The 23,132-nt window shown below is 47.0% G+C and overlaps 1 protein-coding gene across 9 annotated transcripts in view; it reads left to right on the forward strand.

Annotated features, from left to right (window-relative positions):
* FSTL4 (follistatin like 4) overlaps positions 1-23,132 on the forward strand; it is a 186,562-nt gene that overhangs the window by 80,928 nt on the left and 82,502 nt on the right. For all 9 annotated transcript variants that reach the window (XM_015293992.3, XM_025154798.3, XM_025154799.3 and 6 more), the window contains exons 5-6: positions 15,651-15,841; positions 19,127-19,247. In XM_015293992.3, the coding sequence (XP_015149478.3) occupies positions 15,651-15,841; positions 19,127-19,247 (312 nt within the window). The remainder of the gene's footprint in view (positions 1-15,650; positions 15,842-19,126; positions 19,248-23,132) is intronic.

Raw genomic sequence — 23,132 nt, forward strand, 5'->3', positions numbered from 1 at the left:
TCCCAGCCCAAACCATTTGATGATTAAGGGAGCACAAACTTGCAGCATCGCTCCATTCCTAGGAAATTTATTTTTTTAATTTAATATTGATTTTTCTGAGTTTAAGCTTCCACGTGCAGAAGATGATTGCTGCAGAAGCAGGTGTATATCTGAAGCTTTGCACCTGTTAGGGATACAGCAGCCAGCTACTGCAGTGCAGGGTGCAATTTATAGCATCAAGGATGCCAGCACTGCACTAGGCAGCAAACAGCTCCTCCGTGCCCTGGCAGCTCAGACCCACGTTGCAGCTCTGCATCCATGCGCATGCAGTCATCTGAAGCTGTCAGTGTGGTGTGCATGCCCTGCTGAGCAGCACGCTGCCCCAGGAGAGTTTAGGCTGCAGTGTTTGAGTTTGTAGGTCATAAATCGGTGCTCCCCTGTGCTGCTGGCCCTGAATGGGCAGGAGGAATTCTGTCATCGGCTGTCCTTGTCTGAGTTGCAATGTGCATTTGAGGGCCTTTTAATTCAGCTCCATATCTAAAGTTGGAAGGAGTAAAAGTATTCCTACTGATGCAGATCAGTGTATTTTAGGAGGCTCGCAACAGATGCAGCTGTTTATTTAATTTTCATAAGTTTAGTAGTCATCAAAACCTTTAACTGAAGTCTCATAAAGGCGGTTCTTACAGTGTTTTCCAATCTGCCTAATTTGGAGCGGGCTGAGAGGACTTTGTATGCAGATGAGGACGTGTTGGTAATGTCTGCTCCCCAGGGGAAGAGTGACTTTCCTACAGATGCAGGCAGTGGGGTTTTTGAGCAGCAGTATTCATGGCCATGATTGTGTAATTAGGAAGAGTTTTAGCAGCAGCTTGTAAAATGTACAATTTAAAGTTGGCCCCAACTCCCCTCCCCCCCCAGTCTGCCTCCCAAAAGCCCTTGGTATGAGTTTCAGATAATTTCAAGCTCATTTCTACTCGATGGCTGTTAGATTGGGGTGGAGATATGAGATAGCTGCTGAACTTGAAGCTTGGAGATTGGCTTTGTTAATGATACCATCAGATGCTATTAACAGCAGCACAAAAAGGATGGCAGTGTTAAGGAGTTTGCCTTGATGTTGTGGATGGTTCCTGTTCTGTATGTACCAGTGCAGTCTCTATAAGCTTTGAGGCTCTAACAGCAGAGCCATTGTGGTGGGATGATGGAGGAGGCTGCTGGTGGCATCCTTTCCTAGCAATAGCTGCAATCTGTCAGCATTCTTCTCTCCAAACCTTCTGCAACTGTGGTTTTTCAGCATCGCACTCCTTGAAGGAGATACTATAGCTGCGGCCATTCCTTTTATGGCCTAAAGGTTCCCCACTTGCAAATACTTCTTCCAGGTGTTGTTTTAAATGCGCTGTTACCATCACTTTCAGCTGTGCTATTCATGTCTTGTCTCAGCTTCTTCTCTGGTTTTCATTGTGTCCTTTCCTGGCAGCTGCACAGAGGGTGAGCGCGTGGGAAGTGAAGTACCCAGGAATATGGCATCAGCCAGATGTCCCTGCACTAATACTCTCTCTTCACATCGCTCCATGGAAAGCACGTGCTCTTGGAGCATCCCCCTGTCTGATAAGGCTTTTGTAAAGGTCCTTTGAGGTGTTAGTAAATTAAACCTGGGCAAATAATCTGATTTCAGGGCCTCTAACACTGATGTTATAAATTTCAGGCTTCGCTTTCTGGGTTAAAAGACACTTTAAGAAAACTGGAGTTCTCCTATCTGACATCAGCATTTAATTTTTGTAAAACTCAATGAATGGAAGCAGGGGAACTGTTTTGACATTTGAGTGTCTCTAGGAAGCAGTTATGACAGTATGCCACAAAGCTCACAAGACAAAAAATTCCTGGTAATGTGTGGCACAGTGAGGCCGTACTGCAGTGGGATCAGGCTGTGCCAGCTTTCCTGGGTGGGAGAGCATCCCATAAACCTTCTGGGCTGGTTTCCTGCAGAATTCAATACTTAAGGCTTCCTATAATGGCTTCCTACAAATGGAATGTATGGATGGAAAGGGAGAAGAGTCATTTGGGAGGGAGATGGGAGGGAAAGGACGTGGTTCCCATGGAGCTGTATCAATGAGGCCATTAACGCTTTGCACCAGTCAGCCGTGGGGACCAGTACTGCTGAATGCTTCCTCAGCAGCCCAAGTGCAAAATGCAGCCCTGATCTGGGATCTAAAGAGGAGGATTCATTTTGCCTGGTGAGAAGTGTTTAAGAGGTTCCATGCCAGCTATCTAGGCTTCTTTCGTTCCCTATGGGCTTACACCATTCATGGTGCTGTCTGGGACACCTCATCTCTCCCTGAGACCAAAGGAAGGAGCATCAGGGCGTCCCCTGGCGCAGAGAGCTCAGTGACCAGTTTTACCCTTCCGTTGTATGATATGTTCATAATGCAGTAGTTTGCAAGGCTGAGGTGGCCATCCGTGGCTGTGTTACTTGACCTGTTTGGTACAGACCACACAATTTTACTCTGCAGCGGGATGAATCGTTCCTCCTCTTTATGTAAATGGATGCTATTAAACGTGGTCATGTGTGGATGACCTTGAACTGTTGGGCAGTAATCTAATTGTGATTACGAGCAGATAAGTTTCAGTGAGTGAACTGGAAGCCAAAGGCAGTAAATAACACAGCTTACGATGGTGACCTGGGGAGCGGGGAAGTTCGCCAACGAGCAATCCTTGTGTATGGCAGGGAAGGATGATCAAAATTTAACGAGCGTCGTAAAAAATGTTGCCCTGCTGATGTTTGCTGGTTTGTGCAGGGCCTTGACATACGTTGGTTGTTTCCTCTGGGAAGGCAGAGGGGATCAGAACTGCTGGACACAGTGATTTGCAAAGGACTGACTGTGAGAGTGCGTTTCTGTAGTTTCTCTATATGCCAGCGCCATACGGGCATTTCAGGCTGCCCCGGCTGAGTGGCTGCTGACCTTCTGTTCCCTTTAACATTGCTTTGAGTATGCAATCTTTCTACATTGCTTTTTTTTAATGTGACAGGGTTACGGTGTTGCTACAAATGTACCCAGGAATGCCACCATCACATTTTCTATGTGGGTCACTTGCAGTAGCTCAGAAATATGAGCCGGGCCGCCGGGCTCTGGGCTGGCATCGTCAGGCTGACAGGATGCTACCTTACATTAGATAGCAATATAATGGTTTTTCACAGCTCAAAATAGATGTATCTGACAGTGGTGGATGCATTTTCTGCTCGACTGACCACAAATCAAAACATTTTGTGATATTACGTATCCCAGCATCTGAAGCATAAAAATTTAGAATATTAGTTCTGGAAGTTTTTGAATATATGGCTGCTATTATATTTAAAATAAAAAAAAAAAACCCAAACCCAAGAGGGATACTTCACTTCTTGGAGAAGCTGCAGCTGGGGTCTCACTGCCATCAGTGTGACTGCCCACTGCTTGTCAGAGATGGCATCAACCAGCAGTGGGAGAGGGAGAGGTCAGTTGTTTTTTGTTAAGCTGAAGTGGATGCAGACAAAGCTGTCCAGTCCTGGGCTGAATCTGCTGCTTTTTTTCATGGGAGAAAAAGTACCCTTGCCCTGAAATTGCAGCATTAATAGGGTTGCCTTTAATTTGCTTTAAGAGTGAAGCGATAACGATATGGCAGACTACAAATTTTGTGCAGTTTTAACGTGCCTGGCTGTGGTTTGGAGATGCTTCTAAGACAGGCAGTAGCTGTGGGAGGATCAGGGCTGGCAGTGCAACTTATGCCCATTGCCTGCTGTGTGCTTTGGCTAAGTTCTTAATTAGAGCTTAAACACTGAATTCCCTTTTTACTTTTTCTCATTTTGCAAATGGTTTAACTGAAATCTATGCTGATACATCTTGGTTTGTGCATCACAAAACCACATGGCATGTGAGAGTGACCTGATGTGACCGAGGGCCTGACCCTGCTGCTGCTAAACGATGCTATGTTCCTTGGCATACCTCATGGAGCAGAAAGCTTCACCCATTTTCCATAGCTGCTATATGTTATGCACTGCTAAAGGTGAGGGGAGAAGTACTGGTGCAAGACTTGACATAAACTATTTGGACTCTTTCATTAATGTACAGTTTTGCACACTTGCAGGTCAATTTAGCAAAGTCCTGAGATGGTTAGCGACAGTTTTCACTGTGGAAGTAGGCATGTTATTAATATGTCTTAATATCTTATGGAACCTGCCATCATGGAAGAACTTTCTTATGTCAAAGTCAATCACATCACATTTTCAGTGAGCCTTGCTCACCTTGCAGTGCCCCAGCAGCCTCTCCATGGTGCAGCACAGCGAGACAGCTGCACCCCCAGGAACAGAGCAGCATCCCGGTGTGCACAGCAGGGCAGGGCTGTGCCCTTATGCTGCTCAAACACAGCTTGGGGAGGGTGTGAGAGGTCGTGGGGTGGCAGGTCCCCTGGGACCTAATGGATAACGTCTCCTGGGTCTGTCACTTGTGCTGTATTTCACATGCCCCAAATTCTGAGTGTTAGGGGGACGGAACAGAGACTGAATTAGAACATTTTGTGGTGTGTGGAACAGTTTCACTCCCATAGCCAGGTCTGTTTGTTGTAGTGCCATTTGGGCAGGAAAGTATTAAGGTGGCAGTTATGTTTGAAAGCAACTGCATTTGGAATAGTCTTGTGTAACTGGCTTGAGCTCTTCCTTTTGGCACGGTGTGGCAATGTGCTTTCATAGAATTATGGAATGGCCTGGGTTGAAAAGGACCACAGCGACCATCTCCTTTCAACCCTCTGCTGTTGTGTATAGGGTTGCCAACCACCAGACCAGGCTGCCCAGAGCCACATCCAGCTGGGCTTTGAATGCCTTTCCTTCTGCTCCCTTTCCTTTCCTGCCTTGAGATGCAGTGTACCATTGGGGTGCCCACATCCTGTGCAGCATGCAGTGCGGATTTGCCATGGGAGAGGAAATCCTCATCCAAGATCTGAAGGGAAATCTGGGGAGCCCCTTTCTTTGGTGGGCCTTGGAGAGCAGAGCACAAGCTGAGGCTCTGCGGGACGAGGACAGAAGCCCCAAACTGCTGCCACCTGGCAGGCAGCTCCCTGGAAGCCATCACTGCTGGCATCCCAGCCCTAAAAAAGTGCTCCTTCCCTCCCAGCACAGACTCAGAGCAGTGCTGCTGCAGATCACAACACAGCGATTTGTCACTCGTGCTTTACCCCGGAATATCTGTCACTCCTGGTGTTGAAAATCTTCAGGAAAAACATGTTTTCATCCTCTTATTTTTACAGTAAGAAGCTTCCCTCTGTACTTTAGTGACATATATAATGAAAAATCCCGCTGCCGACGGTTCAGAGCAGGGATGTTGTTATCTTGACAGGCCTCCAGCAGATCTACTCCACAATTGGTACCCTGGATCGCAAAAGGGTTATTTGCCTTGTCAGCAGCAGAGCACTTCCAGTGCTCAGATGCTGTCCCATTCATCATCTATCATTGCAGCACTTAAGGGAGAAAAAATCAACAGTCCCACATAGAAACAGGAGTGTTCGTCCCCGAAATTCAGCCTGTTGTATTTGTGAGCTGTTATTTATTCATTCTGTTTCTTGATCTGCTATGTTTACTCTTCGTGCCTGAGTTTTAAGCAGAAATAAAAATCTGTCTGTTTCTGTTGCCTGGGCTCTAATGGGAGAGGACGGGAGGAGCAGCATGGCGTTGTGTTGGAAGTTGTAACTCAATGCATAGGTTTGTATTTGTGCTGCAAATACAAATCTATGCAAATACAAACCTGAGAAGGTTGTAATGCAGCGCTGCGGCTGCTTTGGTGTGGACGGGTCATGGCGTGCCTATGTTGAGCTCTGTAGTCAGTGGGCCATGTTGGTGTGCTAGGAATCAGAGTCCTGCTTTGCACTGTTTGCCACACGGAAAGGATCCGATTTAATACTTGGCTGTGCCAGGAATTCCTATAATTAAGCAGTGAACCATGACCGTCCATCACAGGAGGCTCTCCGGAGTCCTTGATTTCTGGAGCGGTGTATGATCGTGCTGTAAATGTTGCCCTTTGATCTGTCGTGGCTGGGATCATTGAAAAGCTCTATGTGAAACTTCTTACTCCTTTATTTTTTATTTTTACACCAGAAGAACTTTCTCCCTCCTTGTGCGCCTTTTCCTCCTTAGAAGTCAGTGTTTTATAATTGCCACAGTGCCCTTTAGGGGGGTGTACATTACGATCTACTAATGAGTTGCCTTAGAGGTCTCCTAATGACAAGCTGAAGAACAGCCGCAGCACATCATTATCAGACCATTACACACATCCTTAACAATAATAAATACTCTGCTTCCTGTAATCGCGTTGTCCTTCATTACTTAGCAAGAGGAACTCGGGGACTTCGTGGTTCAAGTGCAGGGTGGGGAAGTGTATCCCATCAGCAGCTGTTCCTACAAATGCTGGTGGTTATGGGGTGAGAATCCCCCCTGCAAGGGAGGGGGGAGAGCTGCTTAACAAATATGTGATGCAAAGCAAAACCAATGCGTCTTCTCAAGCTGCCAACTCCACACCTCACCGGGGACAGCCTGAAGTCGCCCTCGGCCACTCATCCCATGCACAGATTGGACACCGTGGTGGCTGTAAGGGGTGGCTCAGCCAGATGTGTGGGTCTGTAATGCAGAGTGATGGGGTTCTGAGCACAGAAGGCAGGGAGTTGGTGTTAGAAAGGTAAATGTTTCAGAGCACAGCAGCGTTAGTAAAATTTACATTAGTGCCAGAGGGTTTTAAAGGTTTATTAGAGCTTCAAAATAATACATTTGCTATCTGGAAATATTTGATAGGTGTGCCAGTCAGCTGTAAGAAAGTGAGTGTTGGTTACATCCCAGAGGAATCCGGCCAATTTTGCTTTCTCTAATAGGAGTAAGGTGGAGGACTGTAAAATGTCGAGCAGCAGCTTGCAGAGCATCAGCAGCTGAAGCGGCTGTTTGTTTAATAAAAGCCCATTTGGTTTGTTTGAATTTTGGGATATCTGAGATTTTCCATATGGGAATTCCGGGCTGCAGCAGGATGGGGTCCGAGGGACTGAGCTGCCCCCTGTCACTGCTGGGGGGAGCAGCTGACGGCCCAGCTGCTGCTGCAGGGAGCTGCCCTGCCCTACCTCAGTGGCATGAGTAGACGTGCCATAGATTTTGCTTCCAGGTGCTTCAAATGGCTGCAGACAATCATTACTTTTTAACCATTCTTATTTATTGTTATTTTTTTAATTGCTCAAGAAAATTCAGCTTCTACATTAGTGAAGGAATGCTCCTCAAACATTAACATCCTACCAGATCAGTGCCCTCCAGTTAAAAAGCAGCATTCTCCAGAGCAAGACTTAAACCTAAAGCACAGCAACAGGTGCAGACTGGTGTCTGTATACAGATGCGTTGCAACAAGAAGTGATTAAAAGTCTTCCTCTTTTTTTTTTTCCCCTGCTGTCTTTTTTTCCTTTCTGACTTCTTGTCAATCTCTTGCTTTAGTTCCATCTGTACATGGAGCCACAATGCTTTGGTGATAACTGCATCTGATGTTATTGATGTCAGTAAGTTATGTGGCACTCTGTCTCCCTGACTCCCCACCCAGCCTGCAGCTCGGGGTGCCGTGCAGCTGCTGCAGCTGAATTGTTTTCATAAGGGAGAGCACTGGACAGGCACAGAGTGGTCCTTGTGTACCTGGCTCAGATGGTGGGACAGACACATAGCAGAGCGGGCTGTGCTGTGAATGAATCACTCGTTGGACACCACCAGCTTTCTGTCTGCAGATTGTGGCTGATGTGCTCCTCCTTTCTGTTCCTGGGTTGTGCTCTGTGCGTGGCTGGGCTGAGTGGTGCAGGGGTCACTTTGAGCCGTGCCTTTGCACTCTGTTCCTATGCGTGTGCTTTCGTATTCGTGGCATTGTTGCTTCTCTGGGGCTTGACAAACATTTTCAATTTTTAACACAAAATAACAGCCAACACTCTGTAGGCAGTGAACGATAGCAGCAGCAGCAGGAATGGCCCGCATTGCTTATGGCAGCACATAGGAAACTCTCCCAGCTCAGGCACTGCAGTTAGTTACATCGCTGTGCCAAGTGAGTCTTGGGGAGTGCTGCCCGAGTGCCTCTTTGGAGCGATGTCTGTGGGGCCGAGAGCACAGCCCTGCTGTAGTGTATAGAAATCCCTGGCTTGGGATGCTGCTGTGCAGCCTGTGTGAGGTGGGCATCCATGTTTGGGAGGGAGTGGGGTAAGGTTGGGATAGTTCTCATTTCTAGAGTGGTGAATTCATGTTATGACACTACAAGTTCTGTGTTTTAAAAGCTCACAGAGCAGTAGATGGCTGCTTTTTCTCATTGTAAAATGAGATGCTGAAATAAATATATGCTGAGGTGAGTTTTAGCTCTCCCAGGTCATAAATGTCTAATTTTTAATGCTATCACTTTGTAGTATATCCCATCCCATTTCTGTGATTATATTCCGTGAGCTCCCAGTTGCTATTAAATTATATACGGATATCTGATAAATGTACATCTTATTAACTGAAACGTATCCCTAAGATAAGCAGTAAGTTTCGGCTTTTATTGTTAATTGATTTCTTTTCAGCAGTAGCAGCCGAAGGATTGCTAACGTTCACGGATTTGCATGATGTTAAACATCTGCTCCTCCTGGTGGGAACTGCCACAGAGTTTCTCTTAACTTGTGAATTCACATCAGGAATAAAGGAGGTGCTCCTCAGGCTTTGGGGGTGCAGCCACGAGCAGAGCAGATGGGCAGGTAGTGCGGCAGTGGGGGCGCGGTGCCATGAGGCAGCTTTGCCTGCAAGCTTTCAGCTCGCTCTTTGCTCGGTGCTAATGAAGATCGCGGTCGTTGGTACTCTTTGGAGGCAGCAGGATGCTGTTGTGTCATTGTCAGACATTAGAGGGATGTTGCAGCGTAGCTACCTGCAGTATGATTGCTGCAGAGCCCTGCTTGCCATTTTATACAGAGCATCCTCTGAACAAGCAAAAGTCAAATGGCTGACGTGTCTGGTTGGGTTAAAATTGGGTTAATTTTTATTCTTCTGAAATGGCTCCACTCAAACCCAGCGCTTCCAGCCCATGAAAATCAGTGTGTGCGTGTATGGGGGAGCTCAAGAGTCATAGATGTCTCTGTGTTGTGGGCAATCCTTACATCTCACCCAGCTTTTTCAGTATGCTTCTCAGCGCAGTGAGCTGCTCATTAGCAGGCAGAGCACTCAGAATGGGATCTGTCCATGTGCCTTCACAAGAAGAGAGGAGGATTTTCCTTCCTTCCAACCATTGAGGAAAAGCAGGAGGGAAGTCCCTCTGATATCTCCATGCACGTGCAAAACAGAGCAATTAGAGGGAGGCAGAGACAGAAAATTGGCCTGGAGGAACAGGGAATTTAGGAGGACTGAAGGTCCCCTTTTATTTTCCTGTCCCTGTATGCATCTGCTCTGCCAGGTCGGACGGGCCATGGGGCTGCGGGTGCCAACAGCTCCCATACCCCTGTGCTCATCGTTCTCAGATTCAGCAGTCTGATGTTTGGGGACCACATTTTCTCAGTTTAGGCATGCAGGCACTTCCATTTGGTATGCATGAAAATGGGCCATTGCTGGTAGGCAATTTAGCTGTAAACAGCAGAAGAATTAAGGAGCTACACTCATAAATAAATTTGTATCCCATAACATTTGAGTTTAGTCCTTTCCTGAGCTTCTAACAGCGCCCCACAAAGCCTGAATAAAGCATACAAAGGGATAGACTCTTGTGGGAGAAAAAAGGCATTCTCAAATCCCTTTAATTTTGCCCAGGAATGGTATTTTTGGTAACCATCTCATGAGGAAACAAAGCTCAGTGCCCCAATGTCCCACACTGAATTTCTTCCCAGTGCTTGCAAACTGCCTTGGGAACAGCCAGAAACAGCCAGAGTGTGGTCAAAGGGGAGCTGTCACACACAAGGACCCCGTGGTGCCTTCTGCTCCCAACAGCAATTTGTGGCGGTGGCAGTGAAGTGTGGCTCTGAGAACTGGCAGTGCTCCATGGGAGGTGGTCCTGAGTGGTGCTGGTGGTCTGGAGGGGAATCCCCCTTGGGGGCTGGCAGGTCCAAAGGGGTTTGATAGAGCTACACGTGTGGGTCATCACGTGCTTGGTGCTGTGCTTGGTGCTTAGCCTGGATCTGAACAACCCCTCTGCTTCTGTCCTGGGTTCTGTGGAGCATTGCTGGCACCGGGCTGTGGTCGTGGTTGTGCCCACGTGCAGCTTCTGTGGGGCTCACATCCTCCAAAGAGTGCTGTAGGTGTTAGGTGTGTTCAGTGCTATGGGATTGCTGCTCTATATGCATATCATTTTTATTTAAGGAAGCGCTGCTGTTTCTAGCAGTCATCACATTGCAAAGCACCTTGCAAAATAATATTTTACAGCAAGAGAAGTTTTGCCCATCAAAGGAAGTCCTGCATTTCAGCACCTGATCTTTGTTTTTATTCAATTTTAACCACATTCCTGTGAAGGACAGCAAATCCCCAGCCTTGCTGCTTCTGTTATCTGCCTCGGCTCAGATCGGGCAGGGATTCTCCTGTAAATCCCGCTGCAATTCACAGAAACCAGCAGTAAAATTCTTAAAGAGGGCAATTATTGAGGGAGCTGGATTAATGATCTGTCATCACAGTTTAGCCACATTCACCACTGACCTTTCACAGAGAGGATGGTCTTGATAAATGCAGTTCATTACAGAGTTCTGACGTGAAAACAGAATGGCACTCTGTGTTTCTTGGCAGGCTGATCAATATTTTATCTGCCAAAGCATACAGAAGTGCTAAACAGGACGAATTACGTAGCTGCAGCAAAACAGAGCAAGAAACAGAATTGCTCGGGGTGAGCAGAGCATGTAAATGTGACAGTTATTGGCCACACTTTGGCAATCAGACCCTTCTACGCTGGCTTTTTCTTTTCTTTTCCTCTGTCTTACTGTTTTTCTTTGCCTGTCATCCTTTTCTTTTTCAATACAAACAGTGCCAGGCTTCACTGCTTCTGGAAGCGCTGTAAACAGATAAAAAGGGCTTGGATATCTGCAGAGGGCTCCTAGCGTGGCTGGGGGCCCACGGAGCTCTCTGCCCAGGGGCAGCGCCGCACTGCCAGCCCCCTCAGCCAGCTGTGGGGATTGCAGTGGGTGCTTCGGGAGGATGTGTTTAATGGGTCTATCTCTGTTTAAAAAAAAAACAACTCCGAAATCCTTGTCCTTTGAGCTTGGCAGGTATATTGAAGTTTTATCCCAGGAGCTGCTCCTTGCGTGGGGTTTGTTTGAAAGTCACCAGCGTTTTCTTTTTAGGGCTACCTGGGAGGATGTCGGGCTCGTAGAAGGGATCTGGGCTGACCTGCAGCAGTGCTGGGAACAAAGGCAGCACTGCCCAGGGCATCCTACGGCTGGGCAGACAGCATGCGGCTCATCCTGGGGAAGGCTCCTGCTTGTTGTACAAAGCATTGCTGTCAAATCAGTTCTTGTTCAGAAAGCAGAGGGGCCATCAAAAGCAGTGATGCAGTCTCTTGGATTGGGGAAAGTAGACTTTTTTTTTTTTTTTTCCTATTTTCCCTTTCAATTTAAAATAAATTCCTAAGCTGGGATCCAAAGATGTGGTATTACACGTTGTTAACACTATTAACTTTAAAAAAACCCACCCTGCGCTAGCGGATCAGCGTCTTAGTTTTGATATCAGGTGTCTACAGCGTGCCTTGAGCTCTCTTCTTCAGCAGTCAGCAGAATAAATCCTATTGGGATCATGCTTAGAGTTGGAAAAACAACTTGAGTGACTTTTTTTTTTCCTAACCAATCCTTATACAAAGCAGTGGAAAAAGATGATCGAGCGTGTAGAGACCCAGTTTAGGGCACGGAAACAGAATAGCAGTTTTCAGTTCATCGTGGAGCTGTGCAGTTGCAGGTTCCCCACCTGGAAGTGGTACAGATGGGGGAGCAGTGGGCGCTTGGGCTGCACACAGAGACATCTCCAGTGCTCAGAAACAGCAGGGAAGAAGTGCTTCAATGCCCTTCTCAAAAAGCAGTGGGGGCAGCTCCTGGTGTGCAGACTGGGAGTCTGGGCTTCAAACAAGGCAGCTCTGGGGTCTGTGGGACAGCAATTGCAAACAGAGCCCGAGTGCCCGGGGTGTGCTAACGAGGAAACCCCACCGAGAGACACCAGCAGGGAGAGCAGTCCGTGCCTAGCGCTGAGCTCAGGTTGCAAAGGAAACTGCTGGAGGCACTTAGCAAAGCACAGACAAGAATGGGAATGAGTGAGAGGGCATGAAGATGATTTTTCTGTGATTCAAGCAGCAGCTGTGGTTTTAATACCTGAAAGAACAGCAAACATAGAAGAGACGGCAGTGCTGCCAGGAACCTAAAGAGAGTATTTAGCAGATAAAACTGGTGGATCCCGGATACGGTGTAAGAAGATTATAAGTGTCACTGACAGCAGGAGATGGGACTGGGAGGAGAGAAAGCACTGAGTTGTGCTTTGCAGGGCCTGTACAACAGCCCCAAAGGACTGTGAGCTGAGTCCATGGGGAAGATGGCTGGATTAAGGATAAAAGAGCAATGTCTGGTAAGGAAGGGGAAGAGTCTTTATAACGGGAGAACCTGGTTAACCTTAGCACTGGCTTGCCAGATGTGATCTAAGCTGCCTACATGTGTCATTGGTGGAGGGCAGAGGCAAAGGGTCTTCTGCAGTGCCTTCCCTTTGCTTTTGGAGGAGCATCAGGTCCGTGTTGTGCAGCGTGGGTCTGACATCCCACGCAAGGATGGCTATGAAACCAGTGCTTTGGCCAGGCGTACTGAGAAGTTGGGTCAGACAGAATATGTCCTTCAGCTAGGAGTGTTCTTCCCCTGTTGTTTGCCTTCGTTTTGTTTTGCTCTAATGAGATTAAATATACAAATTATATAAATATTTATATGCACTGTTATATATAAGCCTTAGCGCATTTTCTCATCAATCTTTTAGTTCCACCGAACGAACACAAACGATGAATCTCTCACCTCTAGGACAGAACTTTATTGCTTTTTTCTCTTTCCTTTGCACGCTGTGTGCCACCAAGTGCCAATACGTGCCTTGTCCTGAAGCAACTGCTTCTGCATCACTGCCAGGCTCGGGTGTCACAGGTGTCAGGGGAGGATGGCCGGGGGTGTGAGAGCGGGGGAGTCTGTCACCTCTGTGCTGCTAAGAGGTGCCGAGGGAACGGCGTCCAGCAGAGCTGAGCAGCTCTGTTTTCTCCAGAGGAAAGGGAAGGTGATGAGGTTTTGCAGCAGTGTGAGCAGGGGCAGAGCTGTGGTGTGTGTTAGCAAAATGTGAAAAAAAAATGGGATTTTATAAAAGACAGGGCATAATTGTGTTATTGCTGGCTTCCCTCGCTGTGTGTGGGGTGGTCTGGCATTTCCCTGCTGCTGGGCTGGGTGCTTGGTCCCTGACAGCAGCCATTGCAGTTATGGGGGAAAATGTTCTTTGATGTTTTGATGTGAGCACAGAGCAGTATTTGGGACGTGCAGCTGCTCCCGGCTCTGTCTTCCCTCCAGTTTCTTCTGTTTCACTCTTTGTGTGCATTGCATCTGCCTGAAGGTGACAGCACGGCCGTATCCCTCTGGAAGTCCCCACGTTGGCACCTCAGGCTGTCCTGCAGCCATGTAAGCCTGTGCATTTTGGGGTAGAGCAGTTTTGGGCCATCTTTGTTGTCAGAGTGTGGATGGAGCAGGGAGGGTTGTAAAGAGGTGAAGGAGATCACCATCTCCCCTCTCTTGGCTACACAGCCGTGGGCATCGTGGTGCATCCAGCAAATGGGAAGCACCACGCAGGAACAGGGTGGGAAGCAAATTAAATAGCTTTCCCTGTCTTCATTAGCCTAAGATACATCTCTAGAATTAAGATTTGACTGGAAAGAAAGGAAAACTTCATCTCAGAGAAAAGCAATTATTGAAGTAGCTAAGTCTGTAGTTATGACAAGACTGCAAAATTGTGTGATTGCACTGGAGAAGGCAATCAAGTTTTCTTTTAAATAAGCACGTGATTGTAAGGAAGACATTTCTCCTCGCAGCGTTCAGGATAGCTATCAAATGGGGGCGGGAGGGGGAAGGGCAATACAAATAAACAAGACTGATAGCAACTGAGTTGTAGAGGAGCCTTGTTTTTTCAGGAGATTGATCTCCAATTGAGCTCTTTGGTGGTTGTTTAAGAGAGAAGGCAGAACGTTACGGCTGCTCGGTATTACTGGGCAGTGAGGAGCTCTCCTCTGGAAGGGTCTGAGTTCAGGATGGGAAGTGAGCCTGGTTGTGTGCTTATTGCTGGCAGAGCAGCACGGCGCTGACCCCAGTGGTGTGTGCACGTCCGGCCCCTCTGTCCCCTTCCACCTTCTCAAGTCACGATGGTTTTGAAGTTATGAGCATTAAATAGCAAAGGGGAAAAAAAAGCTTGCCAGTAGAGGGATTTGCTATCAGAGAAATGCCTCCCACCTGGAATTTTAATTGGGTTTCAGTTGGAGTGGGACAAGAGGTCCAGAAATGATGCAGCTCAGCAATAGAGGGGCAGGAAGGCTGGTGGTCAGTCTGACAACCTCCTGTTATTTTTCAGAGGAGTAACGATTGAAGTCTTTGTGGAGCTGATCTGCAGGAACATCATCCCTTAAAGAGTGGAGAGACCCCTCAGATTTAGTCCTGCACGGGAGCTGAAATAGAATTGTTTCAAAACTGCCAATGCAGAGAATAGAGGTGCAGAGAAAAGGGCATCTAGCAGGAGCGGCTGGCTGTGCAGGCACTGCTGTGCTTTGCACTACAGCAAACAGATTTGCACCAACAGGAAAGTGGGCACACTTCATTCCGCTAAACTTTGCCAGACAGCAGCAGAGCAGAAAAGGGCAATAATGCTTTCGGCTCTCCGGGCACGTGGGTCAGCCTCCTCCCTAAGAGGATGCCTTTAAATCAGAGCGGGGCACTGCTCAGAGGATTGCTGGCAGCCGCGACCACAGCGGGAGCTTTCAGGGTCACGAAGGTTCGGTCTCATTGCTCCAGCCAGGCTGGTGTCACTTCAGAGCGAGCGGCTTGAGGGCTGCTCACTGATGGTGACGTTTTTCCCCGGTCAGGGGCCGAGGGAGGTGGCTGTGGCAGCATGTGGTGTCACTGCAGGCATTAGGCTGCTCCTCGCCATCCTCCCCCACCAGCTTAGCGCCCTGTGCTCTGTCTGAGGCTTCCTATGACACCCTGAGAGTCAGATGTATTTGCTGTCCCTGCAGGCTTCATGCCTCTGCCCCAGAAGGGTTAGTCCCACGTGTTGCTTGGGGTGACACTGGAGTGTTTGTGTTCACGGAGCTATGTCAGATCAGCCCCCTGTGATTTACTTTTCACTTTGTGATCACTGGACAGATGATATTTAGACAAATGTGGAGCAAATTTGATATGGGTGGGGATTACAAAGCTAAGTATGGAAGTCTGTAAGCAAAGCCCTGTAATCTGCAAGGCAGTGTGCTGGAGACAGCCCTGACAGCAGGGCTTGGCCAAACTGTCAGCTCCTGCAAAGGGTGACTGCTGCAGGAGCTGCAAAGCACAGCCCGGCATGGTGCCGTGTGTGCAGACAGCCCCGCTTTGGCTGTGCCGTATTTATCATTGCTTCAGAAGCAGAGTCCTTAAAGGACCCCCGTGCAGTAACGCAGCCCTCCCTCCCTCTCTTCCAGGTGACACGTGCACCATGGCCAGCTACAGGCAGCTGAAGGGCGTCGTGTTGGAGCTGCAGGCGCAGCGCTCAGCCCCACCGCGCCGCCCACCCGCCGACAGGGCTGCCCAGAAACGTGCTTTGGTGGAGGAGCTCTTCCAGCACCTGGATGCAAACGGGGATGGGCACCTCAGCAGCTCGGAGCTGGCACAGGTGGGTGCTGTGTTGGGCGCAAATGGAGTTGCAGAGCAGGTTGTGTTTCTCATTGAAAAGGAGAGGTTGTTTGTGCCTGGCAGTGGGTGGAGCGATGATGCTGCAGCCCCCACGTCTGCCTCTGCATCTCTGGTGTGGTGTCCAACACTTGGTGATCCTCCACAGCAACAGCGTGGCAGTTTTCCAGCATCGTCCTTGCTCCTGAAAACAGCTGATAATCCTCACTGCTAGCAATCATCTCAAACATTTCCAGGTAGCTTTTGATTCTGTCCGAGTTAGGAAGAAATCCCTCCCTTCTTCCTCCTCTTTTCTGGTCCACACAGTGACAGTAAAGTCAGAATACTTTTAAGAGGTTTATTTTGCCAGGGTGTCGAGACAGGCACTGAAATGTTGATTAGCTGATCCTAATAATATTTGAAAAGGTGAGAGCTTGAAGAAACTGTTATTTCTAATTATGGGCCTGCTGTGCTGTTGGAATTCATCTAATTGGTAAAGTGAACCAGCGAAGGCACTCGTGCTGATGACTCTGTGTCCTAAACTTGTTTTCTTAGTGTGAAAATGTGATAAAACAGCCTTATGAGCAGTAGCACTGTAGCAGATGTGGGGGAGTGTCCCCATGTTGCTATTGTGGTTCTCTATGTTCTGTGAGCAAGCAGGGCAGAGCAAGCTCGCTGCTCCCCTAGCAGGACCACTTGCAATAGATTTGCTCTGAATTTTAATCCTAATGCTGTTGACATGATGCACAGTCCTGCCTGCACAATGCCAAGTGTCAGCATAAATTCCCTTAGATCTGAGCTATGAATATATACAATACTTCATCTGAATTCGGTGATTTCTTGTCAAGGCATGGGTAGGGATAGGAAAGCACTTCTCTCTGAATTCAAAGCCAGCTTTTGCCCAGTTACATCGGAATGTCTGTTAGTGTCTGTTCTACTCTCCATTTTTTCCCCCTTTTTAGAAGAAATTTATTTTGTCAGGGTATTAAACTCAGCTTGCATGGAAATAAGTGTTTGGCATCCGGCAAGCCATCGCCATTAGGAAGAAGGAATGACCTGCATTTCAAAAGAGCCAAATTCAGTGCTTTGAGGTCTGCTGCGAAGTTACTGTGGGCTTCACCTGCTGATGTGAGAGAGAGCACAGAGAGGGCTCCAGGCACAACAGCAAGCAGAATTGGCTGCTACTTTTGTTTTAATTCTTCTAACTATATCATCAAACAGAGCAAACGTGTTTGCAGCTCTGTTGCTTTCTGCAGTGTAATGAGCTGACGCAGTCCAGCCCTCAGCTGGAGCCCACTCAGCCACAAGTCCTCTGTGCACACACAAAGGCTGACAGAGCGTCAGCACCTCTCAAAAGACAAAGCAACGCCAGGTAATGCTGAGTGCAGGGGGGCTGGGGATGCCTTTAGTGCTGAGCTGAGCTGCAGTGCTGCGGGCCCCATTGGGGCAGCGTGGGCAGGTCGGGCTGTGCTGGGCACCACCTGATCCCTGGGGCTCACACCGTCTGTATTTCCTCTTGTTAGCTCCAAGCCAGGATGACTTCCATCTGCTTTCACCTGTCTGGTTTGTACACTCCGTTTCCAAGGGATATTTTTTTTTAGGCAATGAACAATTTTTAATTTTCGATGTTACAGTCTTAAGAGAAAGTTCCCTGCTTTTGGAGGCAGATCTGTCACTGATTTGTGTTGGCTCTTTTAATCTGAAGCTCACTGCAACTTTAAAGTTCCTCCGAAGATGGGAGTTTTATTGCCCATGGGTAGAGGTAGATAAAATGAGCGTAGTGCACAGGGAGGCATGTGATCTCATTCTCTCTGGCCGCTGGATGAGCTGTTGTGCATTTTCTTTGTTTTATTTAAAAGAAAAATAGTCTCTCGAGCACCATAACCTTGTCTGCAAGAAACAACCCGAGGCAGGTAACACAGTGCTGCAGGAAAAGAAAGCAAAAAACAAGAAACAAAACAGAGCCATTTTTAAAGCCTGAAAGGGGCCTTTAGGAGGCTCAATGCAGAGGGATTTGTCCCAAAGGAGAAACTGGAAGCAGAGTCCCTGCAGCAAGGACAGTCCAGTGCCAGGGAAGCCTCCAGCACTGGGACACAGTGCAGATCTTTGCTTATTTGTTTATTTTCCATTGCACAATTGCTTTGAACAAAAGAGTGGCAGCGGATGATCCATCCCTTCTGTGTAGAGCCCTCTTTGCATCCTCACTGCCAGCAACTCCACTGAGCTGTTTCCCTTCGGACCCAGCAGTGTGAAGCACCCATGTAGTCCTGCAGCCATGGGTATACAAAGCTATTAACAAAGGTAGTAATTGGAAGGGTATTTCCATATAAAACCTGAATGTATTTTCCAGTCAGATTCATAAATCTACTACTACATAAATCTGAAGTGTCCTGTGTGAGTTTTTTTTGTCTCCTGATATTAAATCAAAAGGGCTGGTAAAAAAAAAACTTGTAGTCTGATGAAAAGCTGATCAATTTTCAATACAGAGATAGACAAAGGGAAATTTCCATCTTTAGAAGATTGATCTTGAATGTTATGGTTGATCTCACTTTTATTGAACATTTTTACTGGCTGGGTGAAGGGTCATTTTTTTAGCATTATTACTTTAAATTGCTTCAATATAATGGGCCAAGACTAGAGGAGTAAATAAGAGTCCCTGGACTGCAGCAAAAGCCTTCCTGCCTGGGAGATGCAATATTTCAGGAGTTTTCTTCATGTTCCACAATAAATTCAGAGGAGCCGTTGTTTTCATTATGCTTAGGTCTGAGTTTAGCTGTTTGCTAACTTGGATGTATGACTTTCAAAGCTCTCTTCATTCTTCGTGTGGAATGTGTGAAATCCTTAGCATACAGAAGAAACAAACTGTCGAGAACTGAAAAAACACATTCATTTTGAATACACCATTATCTCTTGCCTGTTCTAGTCCTAAAGGGGAAGGTGAAAGCGTTTGTAGAGTGTTGTTTTTCTCTCTTTGCCCTATAAACCTGGTCCTAACCTGCTGACTTATGAAAGTGGCTGTTCTCCAAAGCCTCTGCTGCTCGGAGGCATTCAGAGGATTCTCGTGCACCAGTGCCAGCAGCTGGCACCCCGAGCCGAGGTTGTGCCAAGTCAGAGCTCCAGCTTGGAGGGTTTCATGGTGCTGGAGACCAAGTTGTTACCATCCTCTGTGCCCCTCTGCAGAGGAGGAGGGTGGTATGTACCCAAGGAGCATTTAATGGCAAATCTGCTGGGTGACCCAGAGCCACCATCTGTGGCTTTACGTTGAGGTTGAGTGTTTTCTTTGCTGCAGGTAATGAAGAAAGAGGATCTGGAAGATGATTTATTGGATTGTACACTGGAAGACCTCCTCCGGTTTGATGATTATAACAACGATGGGCACTTAACCCTGCAAGAGCTCTACACAGCCTTCCGTAAGTCCCGATGCTTCTGTCTGTCCTTAGTGTTGAAAGCGTGTGACTATCTGACATGGCAGTGCTGACTGCCCGGACACGGTCAGCAGAGATGATCCCTTTTTGTGTTTAATGTCGTGCAAATGACTATGAAAGTCTTGTTTCTAAAGATTGCTGTGCTCCAGAGGATGGGCAAGAGCTGGGACTTGGTGTTCTTTTGGGTTTTCTCGTGCTTTGGGCTGATGGCATCTTGTTGGTGGCCATGTGTGTAGCCATGAGCGTGTGGCTCCTGAGTAGCTCTGAGGAAACAATACGTACAAACTGTTTGTTTGCCAAACGTCCTCTTTTTTAAAGAGAAGGTGTTTTGTTTTCTTGACTTTCATTAGGAAAAAAGCAACTTTGGATAATAGCATTTAATGTGCTTTAAGACTAGCCCCAGTAATCACCTTGCGCCTATTTGAACCACACATATATTTAATTCAACACAGCACGCTCAAAGCAGCAGATATACAGCAAAACATAAAACTTCGTCTGTTCAGCGGGTGATGAAGTGAGTTACCCCAGCTATAAAGGTTTGACATGCAGTTATTTGGAAGTGTATTTGGATCAACGCGTTCTCAAAGTCACAGGAACTTGAAGCTAAATTCCACGAGTCATCTCTATGAGTTCTTGGTTCAGTGAATTTTAAGCCGGCAATGAAAATAGGACAGGTACAAAATATTAGCCAAGGAACAGAGGGAATAATCGATAAAGTGCAAAAAGTGTTGTTGCAAAAAGCCCGGCATATTGAATATTTATCAAAAGGGTTTTGAATGTTTAGAAGAAAGTTCAGATTTCTCTATTTTCAATTTCCCAGAATCCCTGCTTTTATCACGAGCATTTACTGGCCATTGGTTTCAATTCAAAAACAAAAGCACGTTGATGGAACTTCAGAAACTTTACAAGATTCTGCGAGTGAACCTCAGTGCCTGGTTAAAGTCTATCTTCTTTTCCTTTACTGCACTGTCTGGGAACAGCCTCTCAAAAATATGTTCATGAGCTTTGTGCTTCATTATGAGGCACGCCTGGCCCCTAACAGTAGTTTTGCAGTACAACATCAGGCACATTTTGCGCATGCTGTTGCTTAGAATTCAGCCAATCACTTATTTCTGTGTGCCAGCAGCGGGGATGGCTGCTCTGCAATCTGAGGACCCTAACTTTCAGAATCTGGTGACATCAGGAAGTCTCAATCTGGTTTATCTGCTCAAAACCTCCGTTAGGTTTGTCTCAGCGTGCGGCGCTCCGGTGCGGTGTTGCAGTTTGGAGAGGTTTGAAGATGACCTTGGCAAGGCAAAGAGCTTTCCAATTTGTCATTCTTGCAGTACTTTTGAAGTTGCAGTTCATTTTCTCGACGCTCATGGCCTTTCTGCAGCTTACAGAGCCACAGAATTGTACCTCCTCGCTCCATGGTTCGCTCTTGCCTTTTCCTGACCCATCTTCTCCCTCTGGGGCCCACAGAGGTCCAAAGGGCGTCTTTGGTCCTGTGCCCCACTGGTCAGCTGAGAGTGAATGAAAATGATGTGGGTGAGAAGAAATGCAACGCCTTGCCTTGTTGAAACCTGGTCTCACCATTACAATTCCTACATGTAAGAGGTGCTTTTTTTAATAACCGTTTCTAATCACGCTAATCAATTATATACACATCTCAGTGCACAATATCAGGTTGTGGATAGAAATAGCGGCCCTCCTGCTGACCCTCTCTGATGTATCATCTCTAATCTATTTTTTTCTCAAAGTTCTTTTATCCCTGAACACTGAGAAGACAATTTTTAGAAATTTGCCTTTGTGTATGAGGATGAATGGCAATATCTATTAGCAGAGGATTAAAGTATCACTTTCCAAATCATCCTAATCATACATACACGATGAGTAACATCTGAGACAGTTTAAATGTTCTCCTGGCAGCTCTGGAAAGAACAAATTTTAGGTGTCTTCTAATTTCTTATTAGTAAGTTTTATTAGATAAGCAGGATTATGGCCGTAATGAAAAGAAATTCATTTTTAAGATGATGAACTCAAAGATTTTCACATTCCGAAAATAGAAGGTGTACTTCTAAGTGTGCTTGTCTGTTTTCTTTTTGATATTTTCAGAAAAGATTCAATAGATGAGTAATAAATTAGAAGCTTAGCTTATATCAGTACTACAGCAGAGCATGCGCCTAATTAATCAGCATGGAGATGGTCTAGGAAATTGGCAAGCATGTCACCCAGCTGAGTCGAGCTTTAAATACACTCAGACGAGTGATTTTTGGATATAACTTCTGGAACAGTATCTGACTGGAGGTCATTAGAATTAGGCATGTCACTTTTGGCTTCTCCGTTGTCTTCCCTAATGGGAAAGTAGCAGGTTGGCAGATGTGAAAGCCTAGCTGAGAAAATCAGTGTAATCTTCTGGATCTATATTAGCATCAATGTGGACAGGTCCATTTGTAACACAAATATGTCAAAGAGAGGGAAAACATGCATTCCATCAAAATGGCTTTATCTTGTCAACACTGTTTAGCTAATAAGAAGCTATTAACCCTATGATAAAATCCCCTTAAATTCCAGCTCGCCGCCAACTAGAGCACTTTCCTAAGCAGCACGCCCTTCTGACAGCTCGCCTGTGCGTTTTGCTCTACCTCAGAAAGCACAAAAAGGCCTTTTGTGAGCATCCTTCCTACCCCACGGCTGTTGTTCTGACAGCAGGGAAATGCTGCTGGCTGTGAGAGGTGCCGTTGTCTAAAGAACACAAACACAGTTTAAGCGGAGTGCGTTTAGTGCAGGAGTGAGTGCAGAAGAGGCTGCAGGATCGCTGTGCTCCTTTCACTCCTAAACGTGCTGGTGTTGGCTGTGATTGTGCTGTTGTGCTCTTTGAAAGAAGCTTGTGCTGTTCTCTGATGTTGCTTTAATTCAGATTTCCCTTGTTTCACTGTCCGTAATACTTAGTAACCAACGTACTGTGGGTGAATTTGAGCAAATAAAAGAATGAGCAGCCAGGGCTGGGCATGGCTGTTGTATCGATAAATCAGTGCCAGTGCAGAGGAGCAGCAGTGGGTCGGGCTCCAGACTTCCTGCAGAGGTCCTAAAACTCCTCCAGCTCTGTTCCCCATCAGGCTGTAAGAAAGACACGTGGGGGGCTGCTCCTTCCTGACTCCTCTGGGCGTCCTCCTGAGCCCCATCTGCAGAGCAAACTATAAAGCGGATTTATTTTCGAGGGGTGATTCTCTGGGAACGACTTGAAGACAGAGCGTTGTAGCTGTCAGCCAAGCGCTGAGGCTCCATGCCTGCCTCAACAAGAGATGTGCTTGGGAAGAGGAGTCTGAACAGGGGCTGCGGGCACGTGGGGGGAGCTTCTATTCTCAGGACATAAGGAAAGGTAGAAATAATTTGTGTTTGAGGAGAATGAACACATGTAGTTGGAGATGTCTGCAATCAATGTATTCCATGTCTGCCTGGCAGCCCCGGTGTCCAGCAGGAATTGCAGCTGAGTTCCATTCCAGGTCTGTGTGTTGCAGCCCTGTCCTCCCCGTCGGTGTGGCACGTAGGGTTGGACATGTGTTGCTGCCATCTCCCAGCCAGATTGGTCAAGCCTGGTTAATTATATTGGACAACTGTATTGTGAGATAAAATGTTTTGCTTGAGGTGTTCTCTTTAGCAATGTTGTAGCATCAGTTATCTACAGGATCAAATCATAGTCCTAAAATATTGACAGTTTGCGTGCCGTGCTCAGCCTCTTCAGCTGCAATCTCCTTTGTATGTGATTTTTCTTTCATGTTGCTGCAGATATTGCGACGGAGTTGGAAATAATTCATTAGCTTACCAACATTGATTTGTTTCTCCTGTGAGCGATGCGATATCCAGACTTCAAACACGCCTCAGCAAGCA

The sequence above is a fragment of the Gallus gallus genome, chromosome 13, assembly GCF_016699485.2.
Source record: "Gallus gallus isolate bGalGal1 chromosome 13, bGalGal1.mat.broiler.GRCg7b, whole genome shotgun sequence".
Taxonomy (NCBI): Eukaryota; Metazoa; Chordata; class Aves; order Galliformes; family Phasianidae; genus Gallus; species Gallus gallus.